We start from the raw sequence: 19,579 nt of genomic DNA on the forward strand, positions 1-19,579 counted from the left end.
AGGCGGGACTTCCGGTGCGTGTGGATAAAAGAGGCGGGCAGCGCCCCACTCGGCTTCGCCCCTCCCCCCCGCCCGTGTCGGTGTCTCGCTCTGGGCCGGGCCAGACGCCCAGGGTCTCCTTGGCCGCGTCGCGTCCCGTCCCGTCCGGACCCCACAGCGGGGCGGCTGCAGCTTCTCCGTGGCCGGGCTCTCGGGCCGGCCGCCGGCGGGGATGCCTCACGGGGGCGCGGACGATGCCCTGGCCGAGCTGAGGCGCGCCCTGGCCAACCGCCACGCGCAGGCTGACCGGCTGCGGTACCGCGGCGTGCTGCTGCGCGTCATCCGGTACGGCCGGGCCGGGGGCCGCCGAGGGGGGGCGGGGCGGGGCGGGGCCGGGTCGGGCCGGGCCCTGCGGGACGGCGGGCGGGCGCTGCCCCCGAGCCGCGCTGGCGGCGGTGTGTCGGGCGGCCCCGGCAGCCCCGCCGCGGCTCTGAGGTGCGGTGTCTGCCCGGCTTGCAGGCGCATGACGCAGGGCGCGGACGTGTCCGGCGTCTTCCTGGAGATGGTGAAGGCCGGCGCCACGGCGGACCTGGTGCAGAAGAAGCTGGTCTACCTCTACATGGGCAGCTGTGCGCCGCTGCAGCCCGGCCTGGCGCTGCTGGCCATCAACACGCTGTGCAAGGACTGCGCCGACCCCAACCCCATGGTGCGGGGCCTCGCCCTCCGCAGCATGTGCGGCCTCAGGTGTGCAGCGCCGGGCACGGGGGGGGGCGCCCAGTGTGCGGAGGGGGGGGGGCGTGCCTGGCCTCTGGCCGGCTGTTCGGAGCCGGGCTCGGTCCCGGGTGATCACGGCTGTCCTGAGTCACCCCGGCTTCGACTCCCTGCGCGCGGTGCGGGGCTAGCGAGGGCTCGCCCGCTCGGAGAGGAGGCGGCGCTGGGTCTCCTGGTGTTCGGCGCTGCTGGCCCGCCGTTGGCGTCGGTAGTTTAAGGCAGGGCGCTGATACAGAGCGGCTCAGGGACGAGCCCCGCGGGCTAACAGTTTAGAAAACGTGTCTCCGAACGCCGGATTGTGTTGCTTGAATCTCTCTCGTTGGAGGAAACGGGGTGAGTTGATGAGACTTGAAATACCTGCGCTGGGACCCAGTGTCTGGTAGTGAGCTCGTCATTTAGCACACACAGATGTAGCTCAATCCAGTGTTTGGGAGCTGAAGCGAGACCAATTCAGATTAGAAATAAGGTCAAACTCCCCACATTGTGGGCAATTAAGGGTTGGGACACTTTACCAAGGGTTGTGATGGCATGTCCAGTGGCAACTTTTAAATCAGGACTGGATGTTTTCCAGATAGTTTCTTGACCTAAAAGTGGTGCTGTCTGGCTTTATAATCTATCAATCTGAAGAGCCATGCTTGGTCACCCTAAACACAGAGGTTAGGGGACTGAGGACTTCAAAAAATGACAAAATGCCTTGACTGTTCTCTTCATGCAGCATAATCTTTCTTATAAAAGAGATGTGCATAGAATGGGAAATGACTATCTGCTTGTGGGGAAATTCTCAAAAGAAAAGCCAGGATAGCCCCTAGTTTATAATAGTGGTTTCTGCAGTGTGGGTATCTTGAGGGGTTTTGGATGAATGCAGCATGACCCATCCTTGCTCACAGGATGCCTGGCATACAGGAGTACACCCAGCAGCCCATTCTGAATGGCCTGCGAGACAAAGCGTCCTGTGTAAGGAGAGTGGCTGTTCTTGGCTGTGCAAAGATGCAGAAACTCCAGGGTGACACCGAAGTGGGTAAGTAATCAAGTTTTTTGCATGGGGGAGGCCATGGTCGTACTTTGTCTGTGATAGTTGCTAGATTTCCACTGCATTAACAGCTTGAAGTCACTTTAAAAGTAGCCCCAAATTAGCCAGGTCTGTTTGTTGGGCTAGTAGCTCAAAAGTAGACCAATCCATTTATTGAAACAAACGATGAAGTCCCCTCTTGATCTTGCATTAAAAATAGTGCACAATGTTTTAAAATTCTGCGCACTTTTTGTCAAAACACAATAGAATTATACTGGTTTCAATTATTCTGGTAACGGATTTCAAAATACCTGTCAGCAAGTATGTCTGTAATAATACAGACTCAAAAAAGATTCAGGAAATGTTTTTTGACAAATAGATTCCTTTACTAGGCATATCAGAATAGAACTTGGAGTAATTTGTTTAAATTACAGAACAGAAACATGCTTTCTGCCTGCCTCCAGAAGCAGTGTAAACACTTGGGGGAGTTGGGGTAATGGAGTGGAGGGAAAGGGAGGAGCCTGGGGAGTTGGATGTGGGTGGGAGAAATATTGGATGGGGGATTTTTGTAGGGGGAGATTGTTGGGGAGCCTCCCGCATGCAGACCCTGGCTGACCCCTAGCCTCTTCTATTCAGTGAGGCACATCTGTCTCTGCACTCCCATCCAAATGTGGCTCTGTACTAGCACCCCTGCCATTCAGCTCCTGGCTTAATGCTGTCGCCCCACTAGCTCCTGAGCCCATGCCCCAGTCTGTCCCCCCACTAGCCCTTCTGAACCCCCGACTGTGGCCCCCAGCAGCTCTGTGCCCTGCTCTGTCCTAACTTGGCCCTGCTGCTGCTGTGCAGAGTGCACTGTTGTATTTGGTGCCCTGCCGCAGCTGCCTGTGGTGGTGAAAGGTGGAAGTGCAGCACTCCTCAGGCAGGATGTATTGGGGTGAGGGTCAGGCACTAAGGAAGGGCAGCACACAGCATCTTCTGTGCATGCTGCAAAGGATAAATCGCCCCGGGGGGACATGTTGATGGGCGTGCGGCAGATCAGGAGGCTCTGTCCCCTGACAGCAGGGCAGCAAAATAGTGTAATTAGCAACGGCTAAAAACCCTCAACTGTCACTTGGGAATAGCTCAGCTGGGCTAGACAACAGTGTGCTGGGCAATAGATGGTGCTTCTGTCGGAGAGGGAGGTTATGCTTCTCTACCAGATAAGATGCACACAACTCTTAGGTGCTGCTGTTGAGGGTCCAGGCTCCCTGTTTGGTCTGGATTCACTAGGCTATGCATTGGTTTTGGATCCCACAAGGGGGAGGGGAGAAGAGAGGCAGCCTGTGAACATAAGACAGATTCCTAATGGAATCTGCTTCTCAGGTAGTTGGAGTCTGGTAGAGTGAGTTTGCACGGATGAATACTCCTTTCATAGATGCTTTCTCTGGGCTGGAACGCTTCCTTTCCGCTGCTTTGTTCCTATGCTATGTGTGATGAACCTGTTCCTTAGCACATGACTGACACATGCAATAATATTGCATCTAAAATGCTCTTTAGAGTGAAGCTATGTCACACTCTGATGTTACTGGAAAGTCTGGGGTGTTTGTAGTTTGCTGGTAACTATTTTTCCCTCCTAGGCCCTGTGTCCTGGTCCCCGTATTCCTGAGGCTGCTCATGGATAATGACTGACTTGCCTGAATGGGTGTAGTGCCTCAGTCACTAATCTGAGCCTTTGTCTCTCTGCAGATGGTGCACTGGTGAATGAGTTATACAGTTTGCTTCGTGACCAGGATCCCATTGTAGTGGTGAATTGTCTGAGGGCTCTAGAAGAGATTCTGAGGCGGGAAGGAGGAGTTGTCATCAACAAGCCCATAGCCCATCACCTTCTCAAAAGGTTTGTCTATGGAGTTGGAAGCTTCACTCTAGTGGGATCTACTTGTAGTCTGTATGTCAGCAGAGCAGATGTGCCACTGCTTCTGTAGTGGAGAGGAGACTTTGGAGACAAACACCAGTAGTGGAAGTCCCTCCCCATTATAGGAGAGTGCCAAATCAACCTCACTATCACATGTGAAATCTGAGGCCTTTCCTGCCTTCCCAGTGATGCACAGAACCAACCTGAGTCTCCAAGAGGCCAGGAGAAGTTTGTGATCAACTACAGTTTATTTAGAATTAAAAGTTATATCATAGCTTATCTAAAGCTTTTCTTCTGACAAGTGGAGCACATCAGTAGGACCAGCTGTGTTCTAGCCCCTGTCCCACTGCATCCCACTACATGTACTGTGACTGGGATGGTGTCCACTGTCTGAAGGAATCTGCTTCTCTCCAGACAGGTCTGGGTTGGCTTGGTCAAAGGAGTGGCATCCTTTCTCTGTCTACCCATGAACCTTCAGTGTTTCTCTGGTTTAGTGCTTGAGGGATGGTGTGAGTGACTGAAACAGAGTTCCGCTTCAGTGTGCATGTGAACTGATTGGTTGCTGGTAGCAGTGTCTACAAACCTAGTGGGTGGGGTGGAAGGAGTACAGAAACCATGCAGAGTGCAACAGCTGCAGCCTCTGCCCTGGAGTGACCCTCTTGTACTGCTGCATCTTTTGCAAACTGTTTTATTTGCTGTGCTACTTTCTTGGCAGAATGTCTGACCTAGACCAGTGGGGACAGAGCGAGGTGCTGACCTTCCTGCTGCGCTACAAACCCCGCAGTGAGGAAGAGCTCTTTAACATACTGAGCTTACTGGATGGGTCTCTCAAGAGCAGCAGCCCCAGCGTTGTGATGGCAGCTACCAAACTTTTCCTGGTGCTGGCCAAGGACTTCCCACAGGTACAGACAGATGTGCTAGTTAGAGTAAAGGGGCCACTGCTGGCCGCCTGCACCTCTGAGAGCTGGGAGCTCAGCTTCACTGCCCTGTGTCATGTGCGCCAGATCCTGAGCAGTCTGCCTGGCCACTTCAGCAGCCATTACAAGAAGTTCTTCTGCTCCTACTCGGAGCCCCAGTACATCAAGTGCCAGAAGATGGGAGTGCTGTGTGAGCTGGTGAACGATGAGAATGTGCAGCAGGTGCTGGAGGAGCTGAAAAGTTACTGCACTGATGTGTCAGCTGAGCTTGCCCAGAGGGCCATCTTTGCCATAGGTAAGAGCTCTGCTTTTGCTTCAGAGACAGCTGTGGTTGTCTTGGAGAGCTCTCAAACTGGCCTTCCTCCACTGGAAAGCCCAGGCCAGAGATGTAGGAGCATTCCGCTGGAGCCGTGCTGGTGTGCCACTCCCCAAGCGGAGCCAGATTCCCCAGAACCAGGAATGCATTCCTGAGCTGGTGCTTTGCACAGCCTTTCAGAATTGGAACAGTTTGATTGCAAGCCACAGGCTCTCATAAATACCTGTGGACTCTTCCCACTCTGGCAAGCTGGGCTGGGTGCTAAACAAAAGATGTGCACATGAGGTGACCTTCCCTACCCATCCCTTAGGCTCATTTTATTAGTGAGTATGAAAACATGAATTATAATGAACATATATGGTGGATGGATGGGCTCTAACTTTCTGGGTGGGGCTGTTGGGAGCAGAGTTAAGGTTGTTTGGGGTCCCTAATATTGCGTTTAAAATGTCTGCTTTTTATTTGTGACGGGGATTCCTCCCTTAGGTGTGTCAGGCTTTCTCACATTTGTGTTTGTGCTGAGAGAACTAAAGGATTTGCCTCAGGATTTTTTAATGTTTTGGCTGTAGCGTGGTAAGTTTTTCTGCCGTGATCTCAAGCTGAGTGTTTTCTAATGTGACTTTGTGATGGATAGCGTCTGTTTCTCTGACTAATGCTTGACTTGTACTTGGTGCCTCCTCAGGCAGCATTGCCAGGATGTACACAGAGCAGTGTGTGGGGATTCTAACGGAGCTCCTACGGCTTAAGCAAGAACACATCACTTCAGGTAACTATATTTGCTGCTGGCTGAGTTCTAGGTTTGCTTGCTTCACACTTTCAGGAAATGGCTTCACTACTGGGTGAGGCCAGAACACCGAGCTCTGGTAGAATTGTGTGGCTCTGGGTTGGGATTTAGGAAAGCCCTGTCCAGGTGGCCATAACTCTATTACTCATTGTGGTGTCTAATCTAGTTGGCATCTTCAGCTAGAGGCTTCCTTGTGGGAGCTACCCTCCGTGTGCTTAAGTGGAGACTGGCTCCATCCATGATGTAGTGTGGACTGAGCCTGCTAGCTTGGAGTGAGGGACTGTAGTGAGACTTTTTAATGTTCTCTTATAAAGGTCAAGTTGATTGACAGTTCTGATCTTGAAGTTTTCTCACTGGCCGCTTCAGTCTCTGTCCCTTTTGTCATGTCAGTCCCTGATGTAACTGACTCAACTTCCCTTCACTCTACTCTCTCTGGTTTTCCTGCAGCTCTGACCTAATGTTCAATATTTTTCTTATTTTGAAATGTTTTGCTCCCCTTTTTAGGGGATTTTAAAATCACAGGTTTTTCCAGTCCCCAAATGAATTGTTTCAGAATGCACATGCATGTTATAAGTTGGCAGCACTTGCTGCTGAGTTTTGACCTACTGTTGATGAGACCAGTCTTGAATCAGTTAGTTGCCAGTTGCTGAGACAGTGAGTCTGTCTTTTCAAGGGCAGGGGATGGTTGGGGGGAGATGGCTTCTTTGGCTGCAGTGAAGCAATCTTTGCCATTTAAACTCCGTTTTGGATTGGGGGGAAGCAAATGCATGTCACATACTGTGACAAACCCTGGTGTCATAGGCTTTGAAGAAAAGTGCTTCAAGTCACCTGAATGAGTGCTGCACTGATCCAGCTAGCTCAGAATCTGCCGGATGTGCTAGGTGGTGAATTATTCTCAGGTGGTGACTTTGCACAGGATGTCACACCAGCTTTTTTATTCTGTTCCACTGCAGCTGTGGTGCAGGCTTTCCGGGACCTGGTGTGGCTGTGTCCCCAGTGCACTGAGGCTGTGTGCCAGGCTCTGCCCAGCTGTGAGGAGACCCTGCAGGACAGGGAGGTAGGGAAGCTTCATGTCATTAGGCTAACTGCATGGGAAGGGGGTGCAATCTGCTAGCTTCACTGAGCTCATTACTCTCTTGGCACTGGTGTTGAATGTGAGGACGTTTAGAATGAACCTGCAGCTCTAACACCCCGCCCCCCGTAGCAGTTCTCGGGTCATTCTGTAGAACTGATAAACTGAGCCAGCTATGCTTGGAGTGGCCAAACGAGTATTAGAAGGATGTGAGCACCGAAGAGGGAGAGGAATCATTTGGGGTGGGATGAGGTAATATGCCGTCGTTCAGTTATGTCTCATCCCCCCTAGACATTCTCCTTGATTCAGCCTGAAATGGACTACCTGAATGATGGGCGTGCTTGGGCTGTAGAAGAGCCTCTCCACAGGGATCCAGGGAAGCTCTGGCCTTTAAATCTGAGCACCTGCTGCTTGGCAGTTTAGAGCAGCACTGCTTGCAGCCCCTCCTCAATACAGCGATGGCAGCTGAGCCATCTGTGTGGCCCCTTTTGGGCTAAGACAAAGGAGATCCCACCAGTTCCCTTCACCCCAGATAACTGCTGTATTTAGGGCATATAGAAATGTGGTCTGGGGAACAGGCCTGAGAGCTAGCACTCTGGAATTCTTTCAGCTCTGACACTGAATCATGGTGTGGCCTGGGCATGTCCCATCACTCCTGGCAGTGGCTCACCAGTCTGCAAAAGGGTATTACAACAGTCCAGCTTTACTTGCTTCACAGGGTTGTTGAGGCTTTGTTCCTGCTGGTGCAGTGCTCTGGAGTGGGAAAGCCTTGTATTAAGTGCTGGTTGTTTCTGCCTTGGCTGATACTGTTTAAATATTAGACTCTTGTCTTGAGTGCTGCTCTCTGCAGTAAATGGTTTTGAGCTGAGGAGCCATCCAGGTGAGTTGCAAGCAGGGGTTCCAGCCCTGCCTGATGCTCTAGTGGTGGTGTGAGGGTACCCAGAATTGAGGCACCTCGCTACTTCCTGCCTTGAACCTAAGGGTGTCTTGTCAGTGCTGCTGTGTATCAGTTCCTTGATTTCATCAGTCTCCCGTAACACAAGCACTGCCATCCAGGCATCCGCAGGCCTTGCACTCCCTACAAGTTAGCAATCGGCATGGCACCAACCCCTGAGTCCTACCTCCCTTGGCTGCCCCGCTCCTGTTCCGCTGAACAGTCACAGAACTCAGACTCACTGCTCTTGAAGGAACTGTACACACCAGTTTACAAGATTCAGTTTAGGATCCCCATGCCACTTAACACTTAAATATATTTATAATGAAAACAACATTTTTAATCCAAGAGCAGAGCTTCAAATGATACGTAAAAATATTGGCAACAGATGTAGAGGAAAATCATAATGTGACATGCCTTTTAAAGGCAAAACGTAACTCAGACATTCCCTTATCTCCTACAGGCGAGCTTGCTCCCGGTCCTTCCCCAGAACATCAATTTACTGACAACTTGTCTTCACAGAGGGAAGGGGGCCAGGATGTTTGTGGGGCCCCAGATATTCCAGACCAAACATTTGATTTTTACCTGAAAACTGGATTCTCCCTTTCCCCAGCTGTTTACCTCTTCATGTAATTTCCTTCTGAAGTCTCATGCAAGCTCTTTTGATTCGGTATGTTAATACACTTCTATTGTAAGACCCACAATGGCCACCAGGCAGATGTTTCCCATCTCCTGTCTAGGGAAGTTGGTCTGAAGGCAGAGTATTTTTGCATGACCTGTCTTTACCTACAAGATCCAGAAAAAATCATTTTCAGCCTGTATACATAACTCCCTGCATACATCTTGCAATGACTATGGCGATCACATGACCCCCTTTGGTGGCCTCAGGGATCTCTGTGCTGCTATGTACCATCTGCAAGTTGGCATCAAGAGGTCCTTGGTCACAGGTGGCACTAGGAGTACAGCATGGAGTGGCTTGACTCTGAGCATATGGTGGTGTTTGACTCCTCAGGGCAAGCAAGCACTGATCTGGCTCCTGGGGGTGCATGGGGAGAGAATTCCCAATGCTCCCTACGTTTTGGAGGACTTTGTGGAGAATGTGAAATCAGAGATGTTCCCAGCTGTGAAGATGGAGCTGCTGACTGCTTTGGTCCGACTCTTCCTGTTTCGTCCTGCTGAGTGCCAAGATGTACTTGGACGACTGCTCTGTTACTGCATAGGTGAGTACATCTTGTTGCAGGCTGTCCTGCCCTCAGCCCTGTTCGATTTGTTTGGGCACCTGCTGTATTACTGCGCAAGTGGGTGTCCTTGGTGGGAACTGTCACAAACTAGTAACAGTGAGAATGTTGTGGCAGAAGCGTCTCCGCTCAAAGATCTGAGCTAGTTTTAAAATAAGCATGACGTCCTCCTATTTGGGGTCAAATGCAGGATCTAGCCCTCTTCCCTTCTGCCTCTTTGCCGTCGCTCCTGCTCACCACCGTCCTGCTGCTGTTTGGCCCCACGTTGTGAGTGGTAGAGGGAATGGACTACATCCTGGGTACAGGTGTGAGCCTGTCTGTTGTCCGCTTGAGTCCAATCTGTGAGCACTAGCATGCCCTGAGTGAAACATGTTTGTTCGTATTCCAGAGGAAGAGACCGATATGGTGGTACGGGACCGCGGGCTGTTCTACTATCGGCTCCTAGATGCTGGGGTGGAAGAGGCGAAGCTGGTGCTGTGCAGCCCCGAGTCTGATCCCTCTCTGGGGCTCCTGGAGGATCCGGCTGAGCGACCTGTGAACAAATGGGCTTCAGAGTTCAACACCTTGGTGCCCGTATATGGCAAAGCATACTGGGCAGTTGTCACTGCTAACTGGGCAGCGGCGCCTCGCTGCAGAGGCTTTCCCTGTGCTGCTCCAACGGCTGAAGGGACAGGTAGCTAGAACACTACTCTCCCCGTTGATACATCTTCCTGTGCTGGACCCTCTGGGAGGCTCCCAAGTTTCAGCACTGAAGTCTTAAGTACAAAAAGCTGTTGCTGGGGCCTGAGCCTTTCACTCAACAGCTGGGTGTCCACAGTCTGCTCACCTGGTAGAATTTGAGGCATCACACTTCCCAAGTTTGTGTTGCTGACAAGTCAGTCAGACCCGCTCGGTGATATTGTGGGCAGCATATTGCAGCATTGCCTGGTGCCATTTCTCACCCTGTTCCCATATTTCGTTTCAGAATCACTGATTTCAGAAGAGAATAAGCAAGTTCTCCAGGCTCATTCGGACTCAGGTGACTTGATTTTAATCCCCAAGGCACACCTGACTGCGGAGCAGTTTGAGAAGACCTGGCTGAGTCTGGACATGAGCTGCCAGCAGGCTTTGCCATGGCATGGAGCTGTTCACCCAGACACCATACAGACTGCACTTCAGGTTGTCCACATCCAGACTATTGCCATGAGCAAAGCTGGTGCCCAGCCATGGAAAGCCTATCTCAGTGCCCAGGATGACTCTGGCTGTCTCTTCCTGACAGAATGTCTGCTTGAGACAGAGAATTCAGAGATGCAGGTTTCAGTGAAGCAGAGTGAGAAGAGGACTGAGGCACTGCAAAGCTTTATCTTGGTGTTACAAACTGTAATGGGGACAATCCGAGGGCTGAAATGCTGATTCCGCTCAGCCCTGCTTAGGAGCAGGCTCGCTTGGAGCATGGGAAACTCTTTTCTATGGCTCACTGCAATGTCACTGACATTAAACCGTGCTCTAAATGGTCTAGAAGGAGCTTGAACAGCCCTTCAGGGTCAGAGCTCTGCTTTAAGGGGAATTTGAAGTGGAAGGAGCATCTATTTCTAAAATCAGGGTTCTTACTTAAAAAAAACTAATGATTTTCTGACTGAAATACATGATTGCAGAGGCAGAACTGGCCTCTATGAATTCTCATCCCAGCTTTTAGGTTCTGTGGTGAATGATAGAAACATCTGAGTGAGTTATCCTTAAGGCCACAATGGGCATGAATGAATGTGGCATAGCCTGACTAGATCACTGGGCTACTTGCTGCTTCACTGTTCATGCTAACCTGTGCAGTGTTGCAGCTGGCATCGCTAACTCCTCTTTACAAGAGGAATATGTTGTTTTACCCAAACTAGTTGCTTTTTAACTAGGACTGTTATGTAAAGCGTCTTACACTGAGCAACACCCATCCCTTTGCCCATGAAATCCTGCAAGCACTCTGTTCAGCGCTGTGGGATGTCATGTTCCTGGTTTTATTGCTGCAGCTTTCATTCACAATATTGTTTACACTTCCCCCTGCTTTTGCTCAGTTAATTCCCCGTTAGCCTTGTGGGGCAGCTTGTCACTTCAGGATATTTCTCACAGCCATTGATAGAGCAATCCTGAAACACCAGGCTTTCACGCATGCTCCTTTTCTGGCTTTTTCCTTGTTCACTCATGTTTCTACTCAAGTTGGACATGTTTCTGTGCACTCTATTTTTAGATGTTCTCAGGGCATTTGTTAAGTTGTCCTTGGCTACCTCCTGGTCTGCCTTTTTCACTTAAGCGTTCGTGCATGTTCTGCTTTTTGTCTGATCTGAGTAAATGTGATTGTTACTGGAATTAAATTAAGCACGATCACCTGTTCAGGTTATTTAAAACATGCTTTTTAGCTTGAAAAATAACATTCCCCTGGCAATAGTTCTTGCCCCTGGATTTCCTAGTTTGTGCTAGTATCTGGAAGACTCACAACAGTGAATAAAAAGTTTCCAGAGCCTTTGCACGACTGTTCAGGAGTCCTATTCCTGTGACTGGCTGTAAAGGCAGCGCTCTCCCAAGCACCCTCTTGTGGCCTGGGGTGGCTCTGCAGTTCTTCCTCAGGCTGTGTACACTGCACAGGGCTGGTGGCAGCCAGTTGCATGCATGCAGCTATGTGCCGCAGTGGAAAGCAGGCTGTCCATGCTACGGTGTAGCTACCCATCAATGAGACTCTGGCAGCTAGCCTTTCCCCGCAGCGTAGAAAGGGTTTGGTGGGGGACCCTACAATGCGCAGTGTAGCGGGGGAGGCACTAGCTGGGTATGTAGAGAGCTGGGCGGGGTACATCTCTTTACTCCCCTAAGCAGTACTTCCCTGTCTACACTGCTCTTTATACCCATGCTAGAGGGCATGCAGCGTAGGCTCTCGACCTGCTGCTGTGCTGTAAGGAGCATGCAGTGTAGAGACGCTTTTAGTGTTCCTCCGTCAGGCCTCCTCAGTAAACTACACACAGGTTTCTCTGTTCAGCCACCCCTCCTTAAGGTCTGGGTTTATTAACTTCAAAGTCCCAAACTAAAGTCTACAAAGTTCAACTCACTTGGCTGCTTTTAGCAGCCCACTCCAACCCTTCCTGTGGCAGTGTTCTGGTCGTCTTCCCCTGGAGTCTGCTGCAGGAGCCTCTAGCTCACTGCTGCTCTTAGGTTGTTTGAGCCATAGTTTCCTGTTTCCTGTTCCCTTTTCTGGACAAACCAGTTGGCCTCACTGAGATGACAAACCATTGTGCTGAACCAGCTCTTTGAAGGTATCCTATGCTGCAAAAAACCATGGCAACAAGTCTTGGAGCTCATGGCGACTGACATGGGCTGGTGCTATGGGGCTACAACTAGCAGCGTAGCAATGCCCTGGCAGGATGGAGTCCCCCTTTCGCTCAGGCTCCAGCCCAACTGGGGCAGGCTACACAGCTATTTTTAGCTTCAAGCCAGTCAGCTGACCTGGGCTCTGACTCTCTGCCATGGGTTTTGGTCTGTTTCTGGCAGTGTAAATGTCCTGTCTGCTGTGACACTTTGAGTTAAGAACCACAATGAGTTGGACCTCCAAAGTTCGGGAATGGCTCCTTCCCCCAGAGCCATGTCACCCATCTTGTGCTGGTGAAGGGGCTGCTCTTGCTACCTTGGTAACCACCCGTCTGGGTCTGGGGAGAAGCAGCACAGAACTTGCTGAAGTCCACTGCCACAGTCTTTGGATCTGGTCTCTGCAATAAGCAAGCATTTAACAGCTATGGTCGTTCTAGCAAAACCTCAGGTAAGGCTGTCGCTACAGCTGCAGTTGGGTTGAAGTATATTAGACTGTGTTTGGGTTTCTCTTACCAACAGCTTGTGTGAATGGAGCTCACTGAGCCATGCCCCTGCCTGCTGTGGGTGCTGGGAACATATTTGCATTATGCAATTATCAGCAAAAACACCCTTGCACCGTCAGCAGCTCCTTATGTTTATACAGTTGCACATAACTGGGTTGCAACCTGGGTGGACATGACCTTTGAGTCCTAGACTTGTCCTAGGCAGGGTTTCTTTCGAATGATGGACTTTGGAAAATTAATTCCAGAAAGCTTTTTGACAGTTATTGTGGAACTGCCACACGGTGCTCTGCCCTGCCCTGCCCTGCCCTGCCCGGGGGAGGAGTTTCTCTTCGGCTCCCTCCCTGGGGGAGGGAGTGACGCCTGCTGAGCTACACAGGAAGGAGGAAAGCTGAAGAGTCTGTGCAAACCTTATCAGGAAGAGGAGTAGCTGCAGGGCCAGCTTGGCTTCTCTTTGAATGTCAAATAATCCACGGGGGAGACCGGTTACAATGAAGAGCTCTAGGACTTTTGAGGCGCAAACAGAGTGCATTGTGGGGGCATTGCTCGCTGATCTCTTAGGGGGAGATGAAAGCACTGCGTTCCGCAGTCTGGAGACAGATTCTTCAGCTGAGGCATGTGCAGGTAAGGTCACCCTGGGACTAAATCTCTGGAGGGAGGCAGGAGGCCTCACTGGCTGACGATTCTAGGTAAATGTCCTGTTGGATGTTGCTGCAATGTATAGGTGAGGGCTGCAGTTTGGGCTGGCAGGTCTCAAGCAATGCAGGCTTGGGGTAGGTCCGTATTTCCATGGGTCACCAGGTAATACAAGGAGTGGTATTGCCTTTCCTTCTGATACTGAATCAGTTTCCTGGTGTGGGCTATGGAGAACGGGGCTGTTGTAAAGGCCTGTGTTTCAAATGAAATGGAAACTGGAGACCCAGACTACTTTTTCATTGAACACCTGAGGCTGCATCGTAAGTGTGCAGATGAAAGGTATTTGTAGTCTGGGATTTTTGGATTAGTTTCTGTATAAAGACCAGTAATTTCTATGGCGACTTGGAGAATGAAAAAGAAACTTGTTTTAATAGAGATACAGAAAGTGGAAAAGAGAGACTCAGTTACTTGTAACCAAAGAGAACGAATACAATATTTAGTGCTTAACGAAGGGGGGGGGGAGGGGGAATATGGCCCCCATCTCAGGGAGCATACCATTTAGTTCAGATCCAGCCGAAAGCCAGCAGGCCCAGAGCTGTTGGGAATGGGTGTGAGTGGGGAGGTTTTATAAGCATCAAGCAGCATTTGTTAAAGGGTTGGAGGAGGAAACTGAAGGAAGAAAGGGAGGTTGAGCCCAGAGGGATAGTCTACCATCTGCCTCTCCCCTGTGCTGTGCTTCCCCACGGGCTAATGAGTCACATATGTCTAGTTCCACTGACAGGAGTCTTGTGAAAACAGCTTGGTGAATGGCTGCAGCTCAAATGAGGGTTTCCTGAATCTAGTGGGGTTGAAACCAGAGTTCAAATACCCAAATATTTGGGTTAATAAGAGCAACTCAGTGAAGCAATCAGAGCAACTAGGACTTACCGAGGCATGGGTGGAACAGCTATCAATGGCTACAGGTAAAGTTGCCCAATACTTCTTGTCTTCAGTTGCTTACAACTTCACCAAACTAGCAATTTGGGCTGAAATGTTCAGTTCTGGGTGTTTGTCTCAGGCTGGACTCTGTTGTGGAAATGTGTGAGAAACAGTTCAGCCATTTCTTAGAATGCATTTAGGGAAGTACATTGTTTTTCCCCGTTTAAATATTTAAAGCTGTTCTGCTGAGAAGCTCTAGCACGGGTTCTCAAACCTTTCTCGCTGGGACCTCCTTTGAATATATTTCAGCTGTGATGATCTTCCCCAAACAGTGATGACCTGACCCATGCCATGCCACCCTTACTGGCATGCATGTGAGCTGACAGCTCGTGACCCCTCCATAATAACCTCACAATGCCCTGAGGGGTCATGACCCCCAGTTTGAGAACCCCTGCTGTAGCACCTTCATGTAGTGGAGCAGGAACTTGAAACTGGGGGAGGGGCACATTTGTCAGGATTGTGCTGTTTGATTCCATGTGGAAAAAGCCCAAACTGGCCAAATTAAAGCCTTTGAAAAACTGTAGTGTGCACATGTTGGGAACGCAATAGTTTTACAGGTGAATTGGCTGAAGATTCTGCCTCTACTGAGCACGCTCCAGCCTGGGAATGCAGGGGATAAGCAGGACTCTCTGCAAATGTTGCTCCTAGATGACATGGGCTGCTGTGGTCCTGGGCACCAAAACCCAGATAAAAGCTCATTTGTTTTCATTGCGGGCAGCAGCAGGGAGGAAATGAGCTGGGTATTGGGGATGATTGGAGGAGAGCCTGAGACAAGGGTCTGGAAAGGGTAGCTGAACTGACATGTCAGGTGGAGGGGACAGGAAAGGTCAGGATCGGGAGGGGCAGTGCGCAAGGGCAGAAGCATCTAACCATTAGATGCACTGCCTGTATTTGAAGCCACTGTGTTGGTCTGCTGTCAGTCAATAGCTGTGTAAACCAACTGGCAGTGTCTCATGGACTCTTGCCTGATCTTCATACTCAGCCTAGGTGTTACCAGTTACTGTTCACCCAATGGTACAGGTCTCTTCTGTGGTGCTAAAGGTCTGAACCCTGCTGATGACCCAATTAGGTGTCAATATGGTTTCACGTGATAGAAATTCTGTTTTGGGGCTTTTTAATTAGGAAACAATTGGGAAATAGTATGTGATTGTCCCATAATGCATGCACACAAGGAGTCCGTGTTAAGGTTGCAGGGGAATCTTAATTCTGGCATTTCCTGAGTGATAGCAGAATGAAGTCAAACATTAAAATTTTATTGCATCCAAAAAACTAAAGAATCTTTAGCTAAGAAACAGGCATTCTCCACCTCAACCACTTGACTGGTAGCTTGTACCTCTTTTCCATGCTCTGTCATCTTAGAATTTCAGATGTCTGCAGAAGCATCAAGTACCTTTGATCCAGCTATTATTGCCAGTCGTCTGCGGAGGCTGGGAGACCTATATAACGAGGACCTGGAGCAGCCTGCCCAGCGTGTCATTGCTGAGGTGACTAAGGGAAAGGTAATGCAAACATTCTTTGTTTAGGCCAAGATCTACCCCTCTCTGCAGTATACCATAGAGCTTCTCTAGGAGAGAAGAGGGAAATCTTATCAAGGCGACTGTAGTCATAGGAGCTCGAGACTTGCATTGCTGGTACTTGGTGGTAGCTTGAGGGAATCGGGGGGAGATCAGGCTGCTGGGTACCTGCTTGAATAGGGTTGTGGTCCCAGCGTGTGTGGAGGGAGAAGAAGATGGAGTCTTTCTTATGAGAACTGGTCTGTAGGAATGGCTGCAAAAGCCTGAAATAGAATGTGCCTTTCTAGCAAATGTAAGAAGATAGTTATGGAGCCTGGGTGCTGGCAGGTACGAAATGCAGAAAAAGACCTTGCAACTTCAATAAAAACAGTTAAAAATACCAGGCCTACATAAGTAGTTTAGTATGTATTGCCATAAAAACTGTGACATAAATAAACTTGTTTATGTAAAGCTATAAAAGCGTTTAAACTATGTTTAAGGTCGCCCCTAGCATATAGGGACCATCTTTACATAAAAAATAAACTCTTGACCTTGCTAAACTGCTGTCTGGCTTATTTAAACTATCCACTGGGCAACGGATGTATAAGTAAGGACCCCTGAGTTTGGGTTCTTCAACATGTGTGAACTGTCTCACTGGGGCTGGAAGGGAACTAAGTGCTCCAGGTGAGCTTGGAGGTTCAAGTCTGAGAAACACCATGAGGACAGCCTTGTCCTCCCCACATACATAGCTGGTCCTCTTGATATCCCCTGGAAGCCCCTTCCCCATAGGGGCTGGCTGTTTTTACCCCCTAACAAGCCCCAGCACCTCCTTTCTTAACAGAGGTGCTATTATGTGAGGATCCTTTGTCTTAGTGGTTCTCAACCAGGGGTATGCATACCTCTGGGGGTATGCAGATGTCTCCACGGGGTACATCAACTCCTAGATACTTGCTTAGTTTTACCACAGGCTACATAAAAAGCACTAAGTCAGCACAAACTAAAATGTCATACAGACAGTGACTTGTTGATACTGCTCTATACACTACACTGAAATGTAAGGACAATATTTATTTCAGTTGACTTCCATTAGAATGGTAATGAGGAAGTAAGCAAGTTTTTCAGTGAGTGCTGTGATACGACTGTATCTTTGTCTGATTTGGTAAGCAAATAGTTTTTCAGTGAGGTGAGGCTTGGGGCACGCAAGACAAACCAGGCTCCTGAAAGGGGTACAGTGTTCTGGAAAGGATGAGAGCCACTGGTTCATCTTGAGATGGGAGGGGCTGCTCATGGATGGGGAGGGGGATGGAGGGGCACTGTCTGAACAGCCCCAGCTTGTTAGCTGACCCAGTGTGAGCCTAATCTGATTGACTGGGGAATTCATCCGAGCCCAATTTCAGTATGAATGCTCATGTACATCTAGCTCTTATCTCTGCAGCCCTCGTTAAACTGGAAACAGTCTGTCCTCTCCAGCCCTATTCACGCAGATGCCTACAGTAGCACTGCTCAAATACATAGAGGTAATCCCCACCCTGCAGACTTTACAGTCTGACTCGATATACCAAGCAACCCACTGCCCTAGGGGCTCACCTGCCTCATTCACAGACCAGAGTGAGCCAGGCCTGGGTAACCCTGGGGTGTTTTGAACCAAGACTTATTTTAACAGTGGTATTTTATAAAGCCTCTTCGTATTTCCAGGTGGAGGAATTTGGAGCCACAGTGGATTCTCTCAGCAGGAGCTGGAGCAGCCTGAATCCTGAGCTGGGCTACGAGAGAGCTTTTCTGGCAGTATCTGTGAAATTGTTAGTGTACCTTGCCAGGAAAGTTCCAGCTGTGGCCACTCAACTCCGGCTGGTGGAACTGATTAATGGGAACCGTGAAGTGAGAGGATACATTGAGACCCGGGGGGGCTGGGTGAGTGCTCTGGGTCACTGACGTTCTCCGGTTGGCACTTAGGGCTCTGTTCCTTTGCTAGTCTGCACTGGCTATAGACTGACTTGGTGTTCTAAGGGCACCATTCATTGGCACTTCCAAGGAGGTTTCCTAACCCTGCCTACCTAGCTGCTCAGCCCTGCCAGGTGCCATCCTGGGGCATGCCCTGGCATTGCTGGCCACAGACCGCAAAAGGCCCAGATTGTTCCCTCGTGTAGCCCTATATTTCAGGTTTTTTCTCTTTATCAGAAGCACTACTTGGTTAAACATCTTGGTGAAATCCTGGCTGCACTGAAATCAATGGCATACTTCCATTGACTTCAACAGGGCCAGGACTTCACCCTTGTCTCTCAGCACCCCGGGAGTCTAACATTTCTGCCCTAGGTAAAGTTCATAAGGAATAAAAGTTAATCCTATTTAGCACTTTCTGGCTCCTATGGGCTGTACAGGCACTAAATAGCTTTCTCTCTCATCCTTATGGGTTAGGGCTCCTCACTTTACAGCTGGAGAAATTGAGGGATGGAAAAATGGTTTGTCCAAGATGAGGGCAGGTCAGCATGGAAGCTGGAAGCAGAACTAGAGAACTGGTTCCCCCTCCTGCACTTGGGCCACCTCTTACTGCCGTTTCATTTAACTGTAGTCTTTAATTTTCCTTTTTTAGGAGAACATTGAAAACTGATGGTAAAAGGCTGCATTGCCTCCCAGGAGTGAAATGGCAGCTTTCAGTGACTGACTTAAACTGTTAGACTGTCTTCTGAAAATTGTTTCCTAGCATTTTTTGCTTCCATCTGCCCTGAAGATTGATCCAGTCTGTAATTGGACGCCTTGATACGTAGCTATTCTCACATCAGATGTAGCTCTTGTTCCTGCACCTATTCATTTATTTACAAATTAGTAGGGTTGATTTTCCCTTCCAACACTGGCTGTAAATCAACTTTGAAGTAAGAAGATTGACAGCGACACTTTTTTCTGCCAGCTTTGGTGTTGAACTCCTCCCCTGTCCCCCCAGAAGGGAGAGGGAGCCAGAGATGGTTGCCTAGTATCGTGCTGGGAAACAGAAGAGCAAAGGACTAAGTAAGAGAGCAAGCCAAAAAGGATACTGAACAGGAAGGGTGCTAGTTACTGCAGAGCCCACAGATGAGAACTGGTAGCACTGAACACTATGGGCCGGCTTAGTTCTCTAGCACTTGGACAGTTAACAAACGTTGTCTTCTCTTGCTGACCATGCCTACTGAAAGCCAGTCAAACCTCCTCATGCGATCTCTAGGAGTGAGATAGTATTAACAGAAAGGCACTCAATACCTCTTGTCTTGTGTAGGCAAATCTTAAAGCAAATAAATGAGCCAATCTAATCCCACAAGAGCTACTGATATGTATACCGTGCAGTAAAATCCACTTGTACCACATCTCTGCCTTCGCCTGTCATGTTACACTTGGGTTTTCTGGAGTGACTCCATAAGGATTCAAGGGATTTTATGATCCTGCAGTTTGCAGTGAGCCCTTTGGGATGCTGCTGTTGAATCAGTTAATTGTATGAACAGATCAATAATAAGCGTACATACCATACAGGGCTGTGGGAGAGCCAGCTCAGCCTGAGGTGTCCCACCCAAAATCACTGGGGCAGTCAGAGATGGTTCCACCCCACTAGCAGTCAGCTGAGAAGCCAGCTGCTACTCCCAAGGGATCTGTGGGGAGTAGTTGAGAATTTCTCTGTAAAGCCACTTCTCCCTCCTCCAGACTCAGCTCTGTTATGACACAGATATGAAATCAGTGGGTCAGTGATGTCTGAGCTCAGGGACAGATGGGCACAATGA

General features: G+C 49.7%; 2 protein-coding genes and 1 long non-coding RNA gene across 4 annotated transcripts in view; 2 read left to right on the forward strand and 1 right to left on the reverse strand.

Annotated features, from left to right (window-relative positions):
- Positions 1 to 79: 79 nt before the first annotated feature.
- AP4B1 (adaptor related protein complex 4 subunit beta 1) lies at positions 80 to 11,260 on the forward strand. 2 transcript variants are annotated; one of them, XM_067558770.1, is made up of 11 exons: positions 80 to 324; positions 499 to 723; positions 1,638 to 1,768; positions 3,485 to 3,632; positions 4,366 to 4,552; positions 4,655 to 4,862; positions 5,563 to 5,646; positions 6,618 to 6,721; positions 8,683 to 8,890; positions 9,297 to 9,581; positions 9,873 to 11,260. In XM_067558770.1, the coding sequence occupies exons 1-11, from the start codon at positions 212 to 214 to the stop codon at positions 10,298 to 10,300; spliced, it is 2,121 nt and encodes a 706-aa protein (XP_067414871.1). In that variant the 5' UTR covers positions 80 to 211; the 3' UTR covers positions 10,301 to 11,260. The 2 variants fall into 2 exon arrangements, with proteins under 2 accessions (XP_067414871.1, XP_067414870.1); XM_067558769.1 differs by having other exon boundaries at positions 4,366 to 4,862.
- A 143-nt stretch (positions 11,261 to 11,403) lies between these two features.
- BCL2L15 (BCL2 like 15) lies at positions 11,404 to 19,470 on the forward strand. Its single transcript, XM_067558771.1, has 4 exons — positions 11,404 to 13,353; positions 15,703 to 15,842; positions 17,532 to 17,747; positions 18,427 to 19,470. The coding sequence occupies exons 1-4, from the start codon at positions 13,188 to 13,190 to the stop codon at positions 18,442 to 18,444; spliced, it is 540 nt and encodes a 179-aa protein (XP_067414872.1). The 5' UTR covers positions 11,404 to 13,187; the 3' UTR covers positions 18,445 to 19,470.
- The window catches only part of LOC137160279 (uncharacterized), a 45,460-nt gene continuing 41,578 nt past the window's right edge, over positions 15,698 to 19,579 (reverse strand). Inside the window, exon 3 of the long non-coding RNA XR_010921829.1 lies at positions 15,698 to 15,831. This is a non-coding gene — a long non-coding RNA (uncharacterized lncRNA). The remainder of the gene's footprint in view (positions 15,832 to 19,579) is intronic.

Source organism: Emydura macquarii, unplaced genomic scaffold (assembly GCF_026122565.2).
Source record: "Emydura macquarii macquarii isolate MOO-44397 ecotype Brisbane River unplaced genomic scaffold, CSIRO-AGI_Emac_v2 contig_2184, whole genome shotgun sequence".
Classification (NCBI taxonomy): domain Eukaryota; kingdom Metazoa; phylum Chordata; order Testudines; family Chelidae; genus Emydura; species Emydura macquarii.